The sequence below is a fragment of the Schistosoma mansoni genome, assembly GCF_000237925.1.
Source record: "Schistosoma mansoni, WGS project CABG00000000 data, supercontig 0013, strain Puerto Rico, whole genome shotgun sequence".
Taxonomy (NCBI): Eukaryota; Metazoa; Platyhelminthes; class Trematoda; order Strigeidida; family Schistosomatidae; genus Schistosoma; species Schistosoma mansoni.
In genome coordinates this window covers 1243502-1264278 of record NW_017386025.1, presented here as the reverse complement: position 1 = coordinate 1264278, position 20777 = coordinate 1243502, and the positions used below count along the sequence as shown (strand labels likewise).

The 20777-nt window shown below is 31.2% G+C and overlaps 1 protein-coding gene across 1 annotated transcript in view; it reads left to right on the top strand.

The window, feature by feature from the left end:
* The window catches only part of Smp_058450 (protein phosphatase 1 regulatory inhibitor subunit 16a, putative), a gene marked incomplete at its 3' end in the record, with an annotated part of 84414 nt that overhangs the window by 35798 nt on the left and 27839 nt on the right, over positions 1 to 20777 (top strand). The window contains exons 3-4 of the mRNA XM_018790853.1: positions 11147 to 11217; positions 18035 to 18180. Coding sequence (XP_018645871.1) covers positions 11147 to 11217; positions 18035 to 18180 — 217 coding nt within the window. The remainder of the gene's footprint in view (positions 1 to 11146; positions 11218 to 18034; positions 18181 to 20777) is intronic.

The window sequence follows — 20777 nt, the reverse complement described above, 5'->3', positions numbered from 1 at the left end:
TGGTGGTATAGCTTCAATCGACTCATGATCTCAACTACTGAAAAATTATTTAGATCAAAAAATGACAATGAAAAATATAATGAGAGGTTCACTATAAATACTGATCTGTAAACGTCACATAGAAAGACCACAATTTTTTGTACTAATTACTGATTAAATTCACTTAGTATTGTTTGTTTGAATCTTCCAATTAATGTTTAGGACTGCAAATGGTCAGTCTTTAATTGGCATATGTGCATACTGTGCGTATTGCTTCGATATTGCTTTAATTCATCTTTGCTTATAATTACTGATTAGTTTAAGAATTTCAAAATTATAGACAAGATATTATATGACTAGAAATAATTGATTTAATGCAGATATAAAGATTTATTGACTTCTCACATTAGTAATTTCTTTAAAGATACAAAAGTGAGCCAGGAATGAGTAAAAATGTAAACCTTACAATAGTTACTACTTTCTTAATATGTACATAAATACCATTTTCTTTTTTGAGTATTTTGTAGTAATATACTTAAATAAAAAAGTTATTCAAAAACTGATCGTGTTAAACAAAAACAGTATTAAGTATGATGTATCATATAAATTAGAACAACTTAGTAATTTTTATAATATTTTGGTAAACCATAGTTCATAGTAAATTTCCCTGACTATACAACCTTCGCATGAAATAAAATAGGATCTTGGTGGTTTTCAAGTTTAATGTCTGTTCAGTAACTCTAGGTAACTATTAAGACCACTCTAATAATACTAGTCAATTTACATCACTAGCCTTGATTAAATAAATTCACTTAGTACACAAGTATACAAATAATTGTTTCACTTACAACTATCTTTGAACGTAAAACATACAGTCAACTTCCCTTTTTATTACCATCAGTAATCTTTTTTTAGTTTTTCTTGCTAAATTTGAATTTGACGGTTCAAAGGTCATATTCATGGTGAGATCGAATTCAGGAACCTCAAATTTACTTCAGAGGTTGTTTTAGGAAATTGATTTTATCTTGTGCTCATTGGTGACTCATTTCTAGATAACTTCAGGAAGCTGTTAATAAGCGCTGTAATTGGTGGATTCCAGTCATGTTGAGAGTGAGTTATTTATTACCAATAACATTGATTGATTTTCACTCCATATCTCAATCTGATTAAGGTTGGAAGTGTGGGCAACTAAGCAGTTTAACGGTTAAGTAATTACTGAGAGACTTGGCAGTCATGTATCAAATATCTGATAGGGTCGAAACTGCACATTAACAGGGGTATATATATGAGGAATAACAGATTCTTAAGTACTTCTATAGTACTAAGTGAACCCTTAGTTATTTCCACTCCTTGTCGAGAAGTCCCTCCCGCTAGTTTTGTTAGTTTCTGTGAAACCATCCACAGTTTTTCACCTGGTCATTAATGTTTTGCATAGTGTTTTGCAATCATATATGTGTAGCATTGTGTTTTTGCTTCGTGGTTATTATAATACTTTTGCGACGTTAGTAAAATTCATTCTACATCAACAACTAATTAATGTCTGTTTTACCTTACATTGCAATAACAATATAGTTAATCTATCGCTTAGCAAATTGTTTGATTACTTGTATATATTTGTTATGAGTCTGCTGAATAGAAAACAACACCAATTACTGCGGTCGAATGATACGAATATATTTATGTTAAAATTGTAACAAAAAAGAGAGTATTTTCTCATTTATATAAACTTTTTAATAAACTTAGGTTTCATTCATGCTTGTTTATCTTATCGAAAAAAAACTGTTGACCTAACTTCAATATGTGTATTAATTGGGTTTTTCAAGGTCACAACATGACGTTCAGCCATGTCAACTTTGATTAACTTTAACCTTGTAAAAATACTTTTCTTTTGCCTGATCATTTAGTTAGCTCGTTAGTGATTAGTCAATTTTTATAAAATAAGTAACATGTTGAATAGAGCAACTTTTTATCTACATTGTTGTGTTTTTTATTTAATTCTCAATAGTCATTATGAAAAATGAACATTAGGCCAATAGCCACAAAATAAAGTGACTGATTGATTAACAAAGGTCATCATCAATTTTAAATAATTACCAGTACATATCGAACAATAAACCGAAGTAAAAACCGCCGAACATCTTATAGGGAAAATGTGTTTTGTTTCTTTTGTTCCTATTAATCATTGGTTGATCTTAACCTTGTCCTCATATCATTGTCAGTAATTTTCTTTTAAATGACTTAAAATATATTAACTACTTATATATGTACAATCTTTACACGTTGACTGTTTTCTTCAAATTAGGCAGCTGATAACAGTGTTCATTAAAAAAAATTGGTCCAATTTCTTAAAATTCGATCTTTTATATTTAATTTTGAGTGCTGTGACTACAAATAGAAATAGTTATTTCGAACATTAAAACAATTAAGGTTAACAGAATTATGATGAAAACTTGCGTTTGTGCGCGAGACTGACAGGTCCTGGAATCGAATCTCGTATACGGGATCATGAATGCGCACTGCTTAGGCGTCCCATACTAGGACGAAACGGCCGTCCAGTGCTTCCAGGTTTTCCATGGTGGTTTAGCTTTATTTGACTCATGAATTCAACTACAAAATTACCAAAATCTCCACAAAACCTCCTTCTGATAGAAATAAATTGTTTATATCAGTACTAATAATAACAGTAATTTTATTAATATGTAATTTAACCCGTAGTTTTTTCATTTGAAAAATTCAAATATTTACACAATATAAAATTGGCATTGATAATAGTTTAATTTGTATAAAATTAGAAAGATTGAAAATGAGATAGTCTACTATCTTTTCACTGAAACAAATAATGTGGTGTTAATTTCTTGAATACGCAATTTTGACAGTAGTATATTTCCATGAATGTATCCTGTTATTTTATTCATTGTTGTCTAGTTGTACACCCTCATTATTACAATATACATACATTATATGGAGTATAAAGTTATTTACTTGGTTACTTTTTTCAGGAAGCAAACGGACGTGAGATTGTGAGTAGATTTTATGTTGTTCTGTTGGTTTTACTTGACATCAATTAAATGCAAAACAATAGTTCTTAATTATAGTTCGACATCGGCTTGAATAACTGTTGAAAGTTCAGGTGTATTTAGTCAACCTTAAATACACAAGTGAAAAAGCGAAATCTCGAAATACAACACATTGAGCACCAACCCATTCACACTTGAAGGAGAAGCTCTAGGATGGGTGAAAATTTTTACGTACCTGTATGGCATCAATGATGAACAAGGAGGACCTGATGAAGATGTGAAAGCAAGGATGGCATTCCTACAGTTGGGGAACATTCGAAACTCACGACAACCACCAGTCAACATCGAAGTCAGAGTTATTAATACAAACGTCAAGATAGTCCTACTGTACGGAGCTGAAACTTGGGCAACTACCACAACTATCATTTAAAAATATAGATATTTATGAAGAATTGTCTACGCAAGATACTCGAAGGCTGTTAGCCGGAAACCATTAGCAACAACCTAGCGTGGAGGAGAAGAAACTGACTCCCATCAGAAGAGGAAATCAGGAGAGGACGTTGGGGCTGGATAGGACATACATTGAAGAAATCATCAAACTGCATCATGAAGCAAGTGTTAACTTTGAATCCTGAAGGGAAACGGAAAAAGAGGAAGACTAAGGAACATATTGCATCCATGAGTGGAAGCAGGTATCAAAAGAATGAATAGCACTTGGTGAAGCCTAGAAAGGAAGACTCAGGACCGAATTAGTTGCAAAATGCTGGTGGGCGGACCATGCTTCTACACCAGTGGTAACAAGCGTAACTAAGTATTATTCTGGTGTGACTTTTTTATCAGTTTATTCCACTCATACAAAACGGTGTCAAATGTAAGACACAGCCTTGAGGACAAATATGGTGATTTTGAAACATTGAATCGAAATCTGAATAATCATGTTTCCAACTTAAGTCAATTTGAGATATATAGCACAGTTCCTATGGTTGTTTGACTTCTAAAAAGGTTGACTATACTCACTAAGTTGTTTTACTAAGACATTCAGAAATTCACTTGAGAACTTGTCTTCAAAAAAACAAGTAATTATTATGAATATGATTCAATTAATTATTTTTTATGACTTGCTTAGTAGAAAGTTATTAAGTGGAAACTTTTACAATTCTCCTCATGTAATCGTTAGTTAAGTACACCGAATTAAAGAGAATAGTGTATAGCAGTATATATTCAATGACTAATTTAAACGACGTATTATAATGTCTTTAAATAAAATTAATGTTATCAAATGTACCGGGTCAGTCTGTATCTTAAAATATATGTTCAGAAGTTCAATACAGTACCAACTGTTCACTTTGGATAATTTATTTATAAATCATTCAATTAAAAGACCACGATGGCTTAGTTGCCTAGAGAACTAAAACTCAATCATTCCAGCTAATAAGCAATGAGTTAGTCACTTAGAGAAAATATCAACACTGGATTGCAGGTATGTCTAGCTGATAATTTTTAAATAGGAAGAAATGCGCTTCCTAGATCCTACTGAAAGTTATTTTCAAAATGTAATCGAAGAGAAAGATAGACAGAAATTTTGCATAAATCACTTAATATGAATTCATTATCTACACAATGACTAAACTTACGCTAGGATTGATAATGAAGATTACTTATACCGTCGGTTATTCGTCTACAAATACAATTGCTTAAAAGCTAAGAAATTTGTTTGCTAGTAAGATATAATTATAAATTGAAATGATACTCTTTATCTATCTATATTCTTTTGAAATATTCTCTTGGTATCATGATACGACGTCAAGGTCATTTAGAAGAAATAAATTTCCCTATACATTTTTTTTGGCAAAGTACTTTTATTCATTATCGAATAAGAAATTTACTAACTTTACGGTTATTCACATGCAATACAACCCTAATATACGAGTTAGTTTTCCTATTGTTGCTGTGTTTGTTGAGAATGTTGATAATCTACTTCAATATAGGTTTCGTTTTGTGTATACGTAGGCATATCACGATCGTAAAACTGATTTTGGAATTAAGATAAATATGTTTAGGTTAAGATGATAAATGAAATAAGGTTAATTGTTTACTTTGTGTTTTTTATTTATTTCAGAATAATATAAGATGAGATCATAGTCAATAAGTTGCTTATTTTAAAATGGACTTCTTCAGTTTGTCTTATAATTTTCTTCCGCCTATAAATTATCGTATTAGTAACGAAAGTAATCTTAATCATAGTAAACCAAAGTGACCTGGTTAGTTGTTTCTTAGTAGATCTAGAGTGAATAATACCACACAATTGAACTTGATGGCCCAAAATTAATTCGCATGTGAAGACCTGTGTAAACATATTTCAGAAATATGAAATCGGTACTAGTTTTTCCTAGTTTCTAATGGTTCATCAAATGTTATCAGTTAGAGATGAATATTACATCAAAATATGTTTAAGAATCAATACAAACCATCTAACTTTACGAAACATTGCTCAATAACTGACTCAGATTGTAAGTAAGATAAAATGTTAGATTAGGCAATGTCATTAAACCTTTGAAATTCTTTAGATATATATTTTCAAAATCTATAACATTTTGATTACGATGCTTTTTGAAAATCCTCAGCTTAAGAAATTCAAGACTTCAGAAGAGTTTGCAAAATGTACGTAATCACAACCGTTTAGTAACATTCAATTACGCTACACCATTTTACTACACAGAAAGTCAAAATAATCATTGTGGCCAGTTAAACAGTTTCCTTTTACATACACAATTCAAAATGCATAACAGTATATCACAGTGGTAGGTTATTAAACTTATCACATTAGTTCAGTTTTTTTGTTTTGAGTAGGGTGTTAAGGAATGGTAGGATATTCTATTGCCAAAAGACAATCGTAACTTAAGAACAGTGAAGCAATTAAGAATTACGGCTATGAACTGACGCTGAATAATAATGAATCCTCAGTATGAATTTTATGTATAATTGTCCCGCTGAATATGCAACGTCTCGACTTTTATTTTGAAACGCATCTTTATTCATTATACTAAATATAGTTATGAGTATTGTTATTCACGACATTTGTTTCCGCCTGTTTGATATTCACTATCTAGATGTAGCTTCATTTTAGCGTTACACTACTCGCCACAATGAAAAAGCTTTTATGCTAACAGAGACTGATCTAATTCAACCTTGAATATTACTGAAGAGAAAATACAAAATCTTACAGAAAGTAGTTATTATTATTATTTCGCACGTATTTTCCATATGATCTATTCTTCCATTTAACTTGCCATGAAATAAAATGCATTTATTGTCTTTACTAATGTCAAGTTATTGATGTGTTACAAAATGAGTAAATATAGGTTGTAAAAGAGGTTATTTAGACGGTGTTGTATATGTTATCAAAATGATGCATCTTTACAGCCTAGTCTTGAGCTAGAAATCATTACTTTGATTGAAAAAAGTAGGTGAAATCAAGAGCATACAATAATACGTGTCTAACATTTGAGAATAGATTACCAGAAGACGTGAGATAAGGGAGCGGTAATCAATACCGATGCTACTAATTTATTTTGAGAGATAAAACTATTTGAAAAACCGAAGGAAACTAATCATCATCTGTCTGCTTGATAGATAAGACGATTACTAACCGATATTCGACTAAATTTCCTCTGATATTCGTGTTTCTCAGTTATGATACTTGACTAATCATCTGCATGATTTGTGTATTTAAAAAAATATCTACTGATTATTCCTGACCTCTATAAGTAACGTAAATTAAATGAATTTATAAGATAGAAACAAAATAGGAAATCAGTTTTGTTTTACAGATGAAAATATCACTCACGACGTGTTCATAAACAAATCTTTCAATGTCTCTCCAGCACTTTATATTCTATTCTAAAAATTAAAATAAAGTTGAAGAGTATGAATAATGAGCATAAACTGAAATTCCCTAAAATATTTACTTCCTCTTCTCATAATTATTCAACACTTGACAAGGTATCGCTCTTTCAAGTCACTATCATTATTGTATAACTGTTGGGCGATGCCACATGGCTCCTCATTCTAAAAAGTTTAGAGTGATAAATAGTTTTTTTTATCTAGGAAATCTTCGAATAATGAACACCATCCTAACTTTTTGATGAAGTTTTGTTCTCTGAGCTGGATGGTTTGGTCGTAGAACTTTTACCGTCCTTCTGAACGACACCATCAGCACAAACTTCGGGTCAACAAGAACCAATCAACATCTAGGTGTATAGGGCAAGCTGTGAACCACATGTGGAGAAATTCAAACACTTCACTTCTACTCGATTTTTGTGCTGATGATGTCGTCCAGAAGGACAACCAAAGCTCCATGACTAAACCATCCAGCTCAGAGAATAAAACTTCATCAAAATCATCCACCTGAGCTACAAATCTTCTCTATCATCTCACCATCCTAACTTGATACTTACTCTTTTTTACTGTCTCTTTAAGAAATATTTTAACTACCATTGTGAAACAACAAAAATAAACAAAACTAGATCAGATATTTGTTATTGTCATTATTATTATTATTATCATTACTGTTATCTTGGGAATTTTTATTCAAAGGAACAATTTTCTTTTTTTTTTAAAAAAAAAAAGAAAAAAGAGAAGAATTAAACCAAATCAAAAATAAAGTATAATCAATAACAAATAATTACAAAACAGATTAGAATGCGAATAGAACAGTAACAAAAGAATATGTTGTATTCTTTTTTATCTGCCTAATCCAAAAAGCCTTAACTCATTCTTTAAAATAACTATTTGATTTTATCCAATCAAAATAATTCAATCTTTGTATATTACATTCATATTATTTACCTGAATAGATAAGATCATTTATTTGGTTCTTTTTCATAGTTTACCCATCTGTTCATTTATTGATTTCACTTTTCTCAAGGGTTAGTTATTCTTTTATTTTTTTTTAAGGTGATAATATATTTCTTTTGAGATATATATATTATGTGTTCGGGTAAACAATTCAATCTTTTCTATGGTTGACAATGAATACTGACAAAAATTTTTTGTATAGATCCATTTAGCCTATTAATTAGATATATCTATCTATCCATTCTTATTTACTTATTTAAGTAGTTGTTTACAGTAAACATTACTTTTTTTTTTCTTTTGGATGACACTTAAAATGATAAGAGTTTGATTTAAAGTTGATTTTATTAAAAAAAATTTTGATGATACTTTCGAATTTCACTATTTTCTGTTTGATCCATTCTATGTTCCACGACATAATCGATGTCCTGTTTGATGCAAGTTTTATTTACATTTAAGGGTTTTAAATAGATTATTCAATATTATGCAACATTATCAGTTGTGATTTATTTTTTAAATGTACATTTTTACTAGTAAAATAACTGACTAGCGATGTCCTACTTGATAGATTGGGGAAGGTAATTTTTCTTGTAGTTAATCTTACTTTTACACTTTCTAATGGACTAGTAATGTATATTCTGCAAAGAATAGGTTATCTGAGCTTGGCACTTCAATGTGAATCTAAAAGATCAGCTGCTTCTATGGTGACAATTATATTCAGTACATTGCCAGGCAGCTGAACCAACAAGCAAGTGAGTATCTTTCAAATTAATTTCTAACGAAACAGACGAGCGCATAAGTATATCTATCTTGGCATACCTGGTCATATAGTGGATTATTTTGAGTGACTTATTGTATACCTTCATCATTTTTCAATAGGGTTCCATTCCGTTCTCTATATATGGCAGAAGCTATTGAAATCCGAATCTATAACCGTATTTTGTGTGTTCAGAGGAAATTCGTGACACCTCTGTCCTCTCCTTGACCGGATATGACCTAACAAACGGTTTTATTAATTTTTTCACATCCCATATTTGTCCGTTGTTTGACACTTTCCGTTTATAGTCTACACTATCTCATGATTTGTACACTTCTTACCACATAATTTTATTCATGTTTTGTGACTACTATTTTAAAGTAAATTTATCCAAGTTTAACCTACTCCCCCCATGTTGAACTATTGACTAGAACTTTTATGATTCTTATCACTACTTGTACACCTGTCTTCTTACAATCAATTTGTACTCTTTTCCTATTAGATGTAGTTGTGCTATTTCATTATAACCATTGACTTATAAACAGCCTGGATTGGCTAAATGGGTAAAAGACTGATTTATGAAATCATCTTTTATGATGGAATGAATTCTAAAAAGAAATTTTTTTAAAGATTAAATTCTGACAAATAATGATTGCTGTCTCGGGAGCATTCAATCGTTGACTGGATCCAACTAAGTTTTCGACAATTCTTAATTATATTAATAAATGATTTCGTACAATATTAAGTTAAATTCAATCACTAAGTAATCAAATCTCTTAGTTCATCTGATAAGTTGGACCTATTCAATCATTTGAAGAGAGACATGGGTATGCTATATATGGTACATTGTTTCGACCGCTATAGTTTTCTTGGACGATACATCTAAATGATTTTCTACTCGAGTTAAACATCTGACCAGTTATCATAATGTAATGAATTGAAATATTGTGAATTATAAATAGATATATAAACTTTAGGTACTGATTCTTAATCCTTAGTGATTCATAAATATATTGTCATTACTTATTGAATCCTATTCAAATTATACTTTTTAATGCATACAAGTAGAAACTGCATTCTTTCTTTATCAAGGAAGAAACGTTGAAATATTGAGATCCAAATAATTAAGATATTAATCATACATTTTATTTAAAGATTTATGTATACATCTATTTGGTATAAAATTAACTAGACATTTAAAATGGAAAATCATTTGAGATAAGATGGTGGTTGGAGGTAGTCAACAGAAAACTCTGGACCTAGGTTTCGTGCTACTTGGAACTCGTGTACCTGTAATCTTGAGGGAACTGATGCTCCCTGACGGATTTGATCCCATGTCACCCAGAGTGATGTTACCACTGAGCTATCCGAGCCGCGACTGATCTTCTGTAGGATTTAGATGTATTTACAATTGATTGATCACTAGTTGATGATCAACCATTTCTAGAAAAATCATTTATTAACCAATTAATATTTGACATTATTTTTTCTTCTGTCTCATTAAATTTATAACGGACAGTCTAATAAAAGATTTCAATCAATATTTCCATTTTTTCATCCTTTAACACAATAACTGTATTTTGTTTTCTTTAAAACACTACACAGTGGTAGATTGTTGCTTATATGAGTTGGGAATTCCTCATTAACTTACTTACTTACGCCTATTACTCCCAATGGAGCATAGGCCGCCGACCAGCATTCTTCAACCCACTCTGTCCTGGACCTTCCTTTCTAGTTCTATCCAATTTTTGTTCATTCTTCTAATGTCTGTCCCCATTTCTCGGCGTAATGTGTTCTTTGTTCTTCCTCTTTTCCTGTGGCCTTCAGGATTCCATGTGAGGGCTTGCCTTGTGACGCAGTTGGGTGCTTTACTCAATTTGTGTCCTATTCACTTCCACCGCTTCTTCCTGATTTCTTCCTTCTTCAAATTTCAACCAAGCTTAATTCAATTTCTTTTACTCATTCGAATACTTGGACTTGTTTTGAAATCAAAATTTTTAGATCGAAGTAAAATCTATCTACACTAAACATTGTTACTATATTTCAATAAACTATATGCTGATCGCTATGTATCACTAAATTCTCATTGAACAATGTCATTGATCAATATTATGTAATTTTAATAGAAACAGTTTTGTATTACATTTTACATACAAAACTTTCATACCTAATGTATATGGTAAAGTTATGAATTAGTTAATTAGCTATAATATCCAATGGTATATACCAATAATTATTATTTATTATCATGGACATTTTATGCATACAAATGTATGTCTATTCTCATTTATAATAAGTTGTTGATAAATATACCATTCATTTAAATAAAGAAAGGGAAAAAACTTGCTATTAAAAGATTACTTTTGTGTTTTGAATCACTTTCTATGGTTTTATTAAATATTCAGTATAATAATCATTAATGTCATTATTGTCACAGTTACTGACGAATTAAAATATATCAGTGGTTTTATTGATTTTCTCTGATATAATTTCTTCTATTTATTCATATAATATTTGATTTCATTGACCCTCTTTTTAGTTCGTGAATTACTTAGCAGTGGAGTCTGTCCAGATGTAGCCAACGAGGATGGATTAACAGCATTACATCAGGTAATCTATTTATCAGTTGAATATTATAAAAAGATTGGTCAACAATGTATTTTTTATTGATTAACAAATTACTAAGAGGATTATAATCCATAAATTGATTGTTTATCGACTAAACCAATTGTGATTTTATTCATCTAACAATCTACTCTAATTAAGATTTATTACTTAGATAAAACGGTTTAAAATTAAATCCTATCTACTGAATAATGTGCATTACATCATATTCCTGGTAATCTAAGTTGAAATGATTGTAGAAAAGTGATGGGTTTATGTTTTATACTTAACTTTAGTAGTCTATATCAATGTGTTGCACTTGTGAATACAAAATCATATCTTTGATACCTGTCGATAAATATGGTAAAACAGTAACCTGATTACTGAAAGTAAAAAATAATGTGTGAAATCCAATTCAATCATATTGATTAATCTCATCTTTCAGATTATGTAACATTCATTTTAAATTACTGTGCATTTATCAATAAAGTTCATTAATCTACACACTTCTATCTTATTTCCGATCATTGAAATGAGTCTTATTTGCATTTATTATAATAGATAAACTTGACTAATACAACTCTTTCGTAATAGACATTCAGTTTGTTAGTTAATAGTTGGAACTACATCTGTTTACCTACGTTCTCATACAAATAGAAATATCACTAATTTGATAGAAAGTGTCCGTTATATATATATATATATATATATATATATATATATATATATATACAGAGTGGTACTGGGGACAGAATGAATTGTAACCATCAAACCATTCTATTCGATCTTTTTTTAAAAAGTATTTTGCTAAAATGAAATTATAAATATTCAATTTCCTGAAATTATTTGTTATCAGTGGTGTGAACATGGTATAACCCCGAATTATGTTTACTATTGTATAAATTGAGGAAGTACACTTAAGTACTGTAAAATTGGACCTGATTATATTTCCTGTTTACTAAAATTAGAAGATAACTGGAAAAGTCAACACATATTCTAGTGTAGTTACATACAGAAACACTTATAAATACTATTATCCCAACAGTTATAGTGCGTATTATTTTCTCTGTTACTGTCACCGAATAATTCTGGGTAAAGCCATCTTAGTTATTTATCATAATATTCGACTTTATTACCTTCATCTATTAACGAACATAACTGAGAAAAATAATTCAGGGTTTAAATTAACTCCATTCTGGTTATATTTTGCTTTATTCATAAATCAAAATGTTTGCATATGATTACTTCTAACATAGTTCAGCTAAAAGTAATATTTTGAGTACTCTTGTATATGATATTTTTATGTTGTTATGTAACCTCCTAGATCTGCAGTATTTTAAAGAGTAATTTTCATGATTAGATAATATGATCAGTAGTAGATGAGAGGGAAGAAGTATGAGAAAATGAGAGCGTTACATCGTTTAGCCCGTCATCTGTCACCTGACAAAATTGTTAGTCAAAATACCGACTTATGAAACCTTGGCCCTGTGCCAAACCAATGATGCGTTAACCGACACGAGTCAACTCTGAATTCTTATTGGTTCTTCTTATCTTGCTCTGCCTGTTGAGTCAATAAGACAACCATAGCTTCTACTGTATGAATCACGTATCTCACACATACACAGTTTATATAAGAGCAAACTAGACTACATGAAACTATAAAATAGAAAGTAACAAAGTGATTGTGTGTCTGAGAGACTGCAACTAATAAATGAGGAATAAGTTAAGAATGATAAACCGTATCGCAATAGACAATAGGCCAAATGAAAGAATAAGAATATATATATAGCCTAGTTACCTAATAATTATCCAATAAGGCTATATGTAATGATAGTTCATAAATAATTCTTAGCAGTTAACCATTGATTTATTCTTCGTTGAGATATAAAACAGAGAAAAGGACAAAACAGAACCTGGTTATGCGCATGAAACACAATATTTGTTTTCTGATCAGTCAAATAAATAAGTGCATTGAGGTCGTTAAACAAAAGTTCTTCATATATCAATCCCTCTCCGTTTTAAAGTACTTTTCAAGTGTGTATCAATGAATATATTTTGTGTTTGTTTCCATTATCCAAATATTAATAAATATGAATATTTTGTCATTACTGAATTTGGTGCCAGTCAAATCGTTTTTTCTTTTTTTGAATAAACGAATAGCTGACTTTTCTGTATCTCGGTCTAAATTTCAGAAGAGTATTTCCGCTTAGATCCCATACAAAACGTCCAATAGTGTTTTATTGTGATTCACAAAATGTAGCTAGTTCTTATGAAGATATGTTTATGACAAGACAGTAATGATATTTAATAAACGCAGAAATAATACACAGTATCCGCCCCCAAATGCCCTGGTACGGCCAAGAGCCGGGAGAGTCCGCTCTCCCTCTCGAAATGCTCTCACATGGTTACGCGTATATAGCCTCTGAAAGGGAAGTCCTACTCACTGCCTTCTCGTGGCATTACTACTGTTTACGAAATTGAGAGGACGAAAGGAGAATGTACGGTGCTCTAACTGGGTTGGTGGATACAGAAAGTTCACCTAGGGGAGCTGCAAAACCCTGATTCCAAACCAATGGTGCACATTGGCTCCAGTATCCTGAGAGAACAAATGGCGTTTGAATCAATTGTTGTTCATCGGCTACCGTAGGACTGCATCTCCTAACGTTGCTCCACTACCATGTGGATTAGTCCTTTGGGTCAAAGGCTCCGGTTGTGCACCCCTAAATCCTGTATTATCTAATCTATTGATTTTTAATTTATTGTTTATAAAAACTACCAAAAACACAGAATTTGTCAATAAAAAAAGAGGTACATTGAAAACGAATAAATTTCTAAAAGCACAAAAAAATAATACATACAATACATAAACTCAAAATGTATAAAATTATTTATGGACAGTAAATATATGTAGCAAATTATGATAATATAATGTATCGATTGAATAGGAAACAAGCAACATTTATATTTGTATTATTATAGTTAAAAAAGATACAACATTCATTCGATAACTTACACATAAAACAATGAAAGTTAAACAAGTTGAATGTAATGGTGGTTTACAGTGAGAAAATTTTGCTTTTCATAAGAAATGAGAAGGAGATATTTTACATTCTTTAAATGATCTTGATATACAACATTCTAAGTCATGTAAGGTAGGACATTTGAAACTTTCTTTTCAGCGATTAAACAATATACTTGATTTTCTAAATAGTAACTAAGTTACAGTTATTTTTCGAAATCATGTATGCCACACTTTTATTCATGATTTTTGTTATGATTACCAGAAAGTCCTGCTTCATTCAGATATAAGTTTGTATATATTCACTAATATTGAATTCTACGGTAAAAACTAGACGGTTATTTAATAGATGAAAGCGTGAGTCAATTGAAGCTAGACCACCAGGGAAAACCTGGAGGCACTGGACGGCCATTTCGTCCTATTGTGGGACTCCTCAGCATTGCGCATCCACGACCTCGCCTCGCGAGATTCGAATCCAGGATCTATCAGTCTTGTGCGCGAACGCTTAACCTCCAGAACCACTGAACCGGCATCCAACGGTGTTATCGTCTAACTTCAACCAATCCACGAAGTTAAGCAACCGTTCACCAAATGTCTTCAGTTAGTTCCTATCTCACAACAGATGTGGTTTGAACTCCACTGGTCACCGCTTCTCCCTAGAACTCCTGGATTTACCTCTCGAAGTCAGTCACTAGTGAACAGATGATTATTATCATCAGAAGGGGTTTTGTGGAGTTGGACCTAAATACCATCGGATGCCACCTCAATGGTCTATCGGTTAAGTGATCTGGCGCGAGACTGGTAGGTCCTGGGTTCGAATCTCGCGGAGCGAGATAGTGGATGAGCACTGCTGAGGAGTCCCACAATGTGACGAAACGGCCATCCAGTGCTTCCAGGTATTCCCTGGTGGTCTAGCTTCAATTGACTCACGCTTTAAACTATGAAAATACTGAAATCTCCACAAAACTCTTTCTGATAATAGTTATTTATTAAATTGTTTATCTCCTGATTTCCATAATATGCCGGTATTTAAGGCCAATTATCTTCAAAGTGACATACTTTTAAGAAGAAATAATACCATATTTCATTTTGATAACCAAAGAAACTTATTGTATTTCCCATAAAAAAAACTAAAGACACTTTAGAGAAGGAAATTTTTCCAGAAATATCATTCACTATACCTGCACAATCATCTCAACATTAAAAATGGTCTATTAGAATAAAGAGTGGTATTAAGTTGTAAGTTACATGAGAATGTCAATAGCTGTAACGGCTAATGAAAATAATATTATAATACAGGTAGTTGATAGATCATAGATAACTATTCACTTGATGAATGTTATGAACCGAATAACAGTAGTTTATAAATGATTATGGCAAAAGTAGAATGTCATAACTATAACAGATTAGTGAGTGTGGACGATAGGTAGAGAAGTAAAGACCACAGTAAGATTAGTGATTGAACATTTTGCATTTATACAAATAAACTAGTCTTCAATTGATCAGTTTCGAAAGCTTCTGCTTTACGTAAGTTTAAAATGATACAACCTCCTTTTGATATTTTTAAACAATTCATTGTTTAATGCTTTTTATTTTTTGACGGTCTGCCATTTACATATATTGTCAGTAAACATACGACTAAACAGCTTTACTAAATAATATCATTGGAAAGAAAATTCCCATTTCTGAATTAATTTTAATCCTACAAAGATTAAGTGTATAGCGTAATTATGACATTTGTACTAGTTGTCTATAGGCTAATGAAGTTTAATGAATTCGGAAGATGTAATTAGACAGAGTTTAGACAGTATCATAAACAGTTTTACCAGTTGCGTAATAACTAGTCAAATGATTCTTGGATTCCAATCTAAATAGCAACATTTCAGTCTGGTAGGTAGTTTTATTCAAGTGATAAGTCTCGAAAAGGATAAAAGTCACTTTCTAAATACCACTTTTATCGCTTTATTTACTCAGAAATTTTACACAGTTTACCATTCCTGAATGACGCATTATTATCTCTAATTCAATTGATCAATTTCTTTCTACCACTATACGGGATATTATGAAAATAGTCATAAGAAGAAGAAAATACTGTCACGAAATGTCTCTACTTAATTTTAATTCACCCGCCCTTTTTTAAATATTTTGCTTGTCATTATTTTTACCGATTACTTCAAGATAATAGAATTTGATAAGAAAAACAAAATATAGTTTAAATTATTGTTTCAATATGCAATGAATTCCTTTTTTTAAACAAATATCAATAGAACAATTGTTGAATGTAACTGATGTGAATATTGATCAAAGTCTATTGAAATCGTTGAAGAAACTAAATATGATATATAATTTCTTTTGTTTAATCAGACTGACTTAGTAACTCTTAAGACATTCTGAAAGTAGAATATAGTTTTGGAAAATGTTTAAAGACACATGAATTCAAGTAATGTTTGCTATCAATAGGGTCTGCCTAATATCTTTTGTCGTTATGATTTAAATTTGAAAGAAACTGTAGACGATTATTCAGAGTAAATATTGTAGTGAAAATTATTCAAAAAGATTCAAACAACCAATAAAAATGAATCAAACTTCACTTTATGGCATAAGCTTGTGGCTATCTGGACTCAGTACTTAAGTGGTTAATGCGATGGCGTTTGAAGCGAACGATACTGGGCTCGAATTCCGGAATGAACATCAACTCTGAAATGCAGGTACATTCAACTGACAGGTCCCGGACAGAATGAAACACGCTTCCTGGATTCCACTACTAGCCATTATCCATGTCTGTTTATGATACTTGTAACTTAAGGCAATATTGAGGCAGTCTGCATAGGACAAAGATTTGTTGAAAGAACACAGATTAATTGCAGTCCTAAACATCAGTGTGAAGATTCTGACAAATAATAGAAAGTGAAAATGATTCGTTTAAAACAGAATCATAAATATCATAACTATCTCACAGTCCAATTGAAATGAAATTATCAGAAGGGGTTTTGTGGAGATTTAGTATTTTCATAGTTGAAAGCGTGAGTCAATTGAAGCTAGACCACCATCGAAAACCTGGAAGCACTGGATGGCCGTTTCGTCCCATTGTGGGACTCCTCAGCAGTGCGCATCCACGATCCCGCACTCGCGAGATTCGAACCCAGGACCTACCAGTCTCGAGCCAGAGCCCTTAACCGATGGAATTGGTCTGATGATTCATGCAGTTATATCAAATTCTCATTGGATTTATGATGGTTCTACACTCCGAGCACGTTTGTAATTATTTTTACCATTAAAATATAACCACATATCTCTACGATTTCGCATTATTACATAAGGTTAAATATATTCTATTAATAATTAGTTTGTTCATATTTCGAGCTTATTCTAATATGAAAAATAAGCAGTTATACAACAATGAAAGTTACACAATAATAATTAGAATACGTTAAACACATGAATGCTTTAACTACCATATTAGTTAATTTTACATACTAATACAGTTGAAAGAGTTTAAACTACTAATTTATATAATGAAACAAATCGATTTTATGTTGACTAAAATGTTATCGCATTTAGAACACTTTGTTGGGGGTACGTAAAAGGTCATTGAATACGGTGTATTTAGTTATTAGTATACATATATATGATGAGGGTCGATATGGTTTCTGCTCCAATTATCTGAATAAGTATCACCTTCCGTTCATTTGTTTTTATGAAAAGTTTGCAAACTTTACAAAAATAAATAAAATAGATTTTCCAGTTATTTTATTAACTTTTATGTTCTTTCATTTTTCTAAAAAAAACGAATTTTTTTTTCAGTGTTGTATTGATAACAATTTGGAAATGTGTCGGTTACTTCTTCGATATGGAGCAAATCCTAATTCTCGTGATACAGAACTATGGACTCCGTTACATGCGTCAGCTACATGTCATCATACAGAGATGTGTAAAATTCTAATTGATCAGTAAGTCATAGTAATATTTTGGTCTAATTTCTCTTATGATTTGAATAATTTGTGAAGCGGAACGGAAAGGTTTTATGAAGTTAAGTTAAATCTTTTTGGTTAGATGCATGAAGCAGACCTTTGGTCTTGATTTAAATGCAGGAAGAGATCGAGAGAACTAGCTTTTAGTCAATTATTCAGCATCAAATGATCTTCATGTTTGAATGTGTAACATGACGATTATCTTACGTCATTTATGATATCTGCATCACTCGCTGTGTAGCTGAATTTCACCATTCAAAGATTTAGTTTTCTACAGGATGGGGTAGCTAACCCCATACCCAACCTTCCTCATTTGTGTGGGCTTGGGACCGGCAGTAACTCTAGAAGAGCTACAGATGGAGTCAATTACGCAGTTTTGATTTATAATATCAACAAACTTTAAGCTACCACCAGAAATTCATAAACATTAGTCCCTATTCTTTATTCTTCCCATTTTCATGAATATTGAACATCTTGGTAACTAAATATAAATAGGTATTTCTTATTTCCTGCTCACCTCCATATAAGATACAAACTATACGTCATTGAAGTTTACTATAATTGGCGACTTAGTAAAATATACTTTTACCTAATATTTCAATTATCAACTATTTAACCCGGTTTGACAAACGGGGAATAGGATTTTAAAACACAGAATAAATTACTAGTATTATAGTGTTGTGACTTTTGTGTTCAAAAATTGATATCATTGATTGTCTTCGGTTGGACAACCACTGAAAACCAATAAACCTTGGACTAGTACTTCGTTCTACTTTGAGACTCGCCAACAGTTTGCATCCAACGACCTGCTACAGATCGATCCCAGGACCTCTGGTTCTCATAACGAGAGTTTAACATTCGGACTGTTGAGTTGATGAAATATATTTTTAGTGGTCTCTGTTTTTCAGGAGTTTTCCAGCCAAAATCAGTCCGTAAATCGAAACTTGGGAATATAAATTATCTTATACAGCTTAGTATAAGTGTATAAGTTAATAATTAAATAGCTTGTTGAATGGTCCGTTAAGCACTCATGAATATACTGAAGTGTAATAAATATCTCTACTAGTGTAGTGAACAAGAAAACGTATTGGGGAAGACTGATTTATCGTTCAATATACACTATTGTCAACTAGTTTTTCAGCCAGAACAGTTATCACTGATCTACTCAATTATTAAATAATCTCCAGGACAAATGAGAAGCCCATAATCTAATTGGTCACTTTACAGTAATCAATGTCATGTTATCCAGCTTTAAGTGCTGACTGAATCCTACTGATTAAAAGTTTATCAAATATATTCTCAATCATTCAATATTATGAAGTGTACTTAATAGTCATAGCTGAATTGAGACTAGGTTCTCAATAACAGTTTATATATATGGACTGAAACAGTCCAAGGATTCCTTTTTTACGCATCAACTAATAATTAAACTAATACAAATTATAAAATATCCGGTTATGTGTTTGATGAAAAATGAAAGCCATTTATTTCAATTTTTTATGATACTAAAGTTTGATTTTAAGACTAATTAAGAAAACAGACAAAAGAAATAAGCTAAAAATAAAATATTTTTGTTTCTATGCTAAATATATTAGTTTAGTTTAGTTTTATTAGAAAAGAATTTACACTAGATCAAAGGAAAAAATAAAGAAAACAGGGTAATAATATTTGACAAATTTCTAAAAATAGAAATGTAAATATAAACTGAATACATCAATATTGTGAACTAATAATGAATAATATTTGATCCACAGTGATTTCGCTCCCAGATTTAACTTTGATTTTAGTGACTGAATAGTATCATTAGTAGATACTTGGAAAGGTGAGATTAAAGTTGGATTTGATGAATGTTTAGTAAATGATGGTAGTCGTTATAAAACTCCAGAAATAGGATTCCTGTTAGTTCATATTCATTAACAAAGTGTACCAGGAATCTTGCAGAAACTGAAGGTTTTAAATGGATTGAAATCATCATATCTTAAACTTAAAGTCTAAGATGTTGTTATGAACAAGAACACAGGTGGAGACGACAAGTCCATTATTCAACACAATTATTACAGAGTTCTTTGGTAAATTGTAAAAACCATACATTAAATACTTCATTTGCAAATTACCATCATTTGTTTTTCACATTCTGTGGCAACCATTCCAATTTACAATTCCTTTCTATTTTCGTTTCTGTTCTCTTCAACTTGATTTTCTTAGCCGTTTGCTGCCAGGTTTTCCACTTCCAATTTGTGTTACATACTACTTATGTCTCGACGTAAGTAGCATACACGACTAAACTATTCAGCTATCTAGGTAACCACAGAGTCAGTCAGCAACAACTTAGGACCAGGCACAAATATGCATCGGTCCAAGTTGCCATACCTAACCACAGAACGTCATACATATATCTAACTGAAGTTCCGGTACTTAAATACTGGGTCAGATTAAATTAAGTCAATTATTTTTTTCTTTCAAGTTACAATACAATTATTAGAATTCTTATGCTAACATAAAATACTATTCTGACCTTCAAACAAATTATCGATCTATTTATTTATTTATTGTAAAGTTTACGTATGATCATTTTT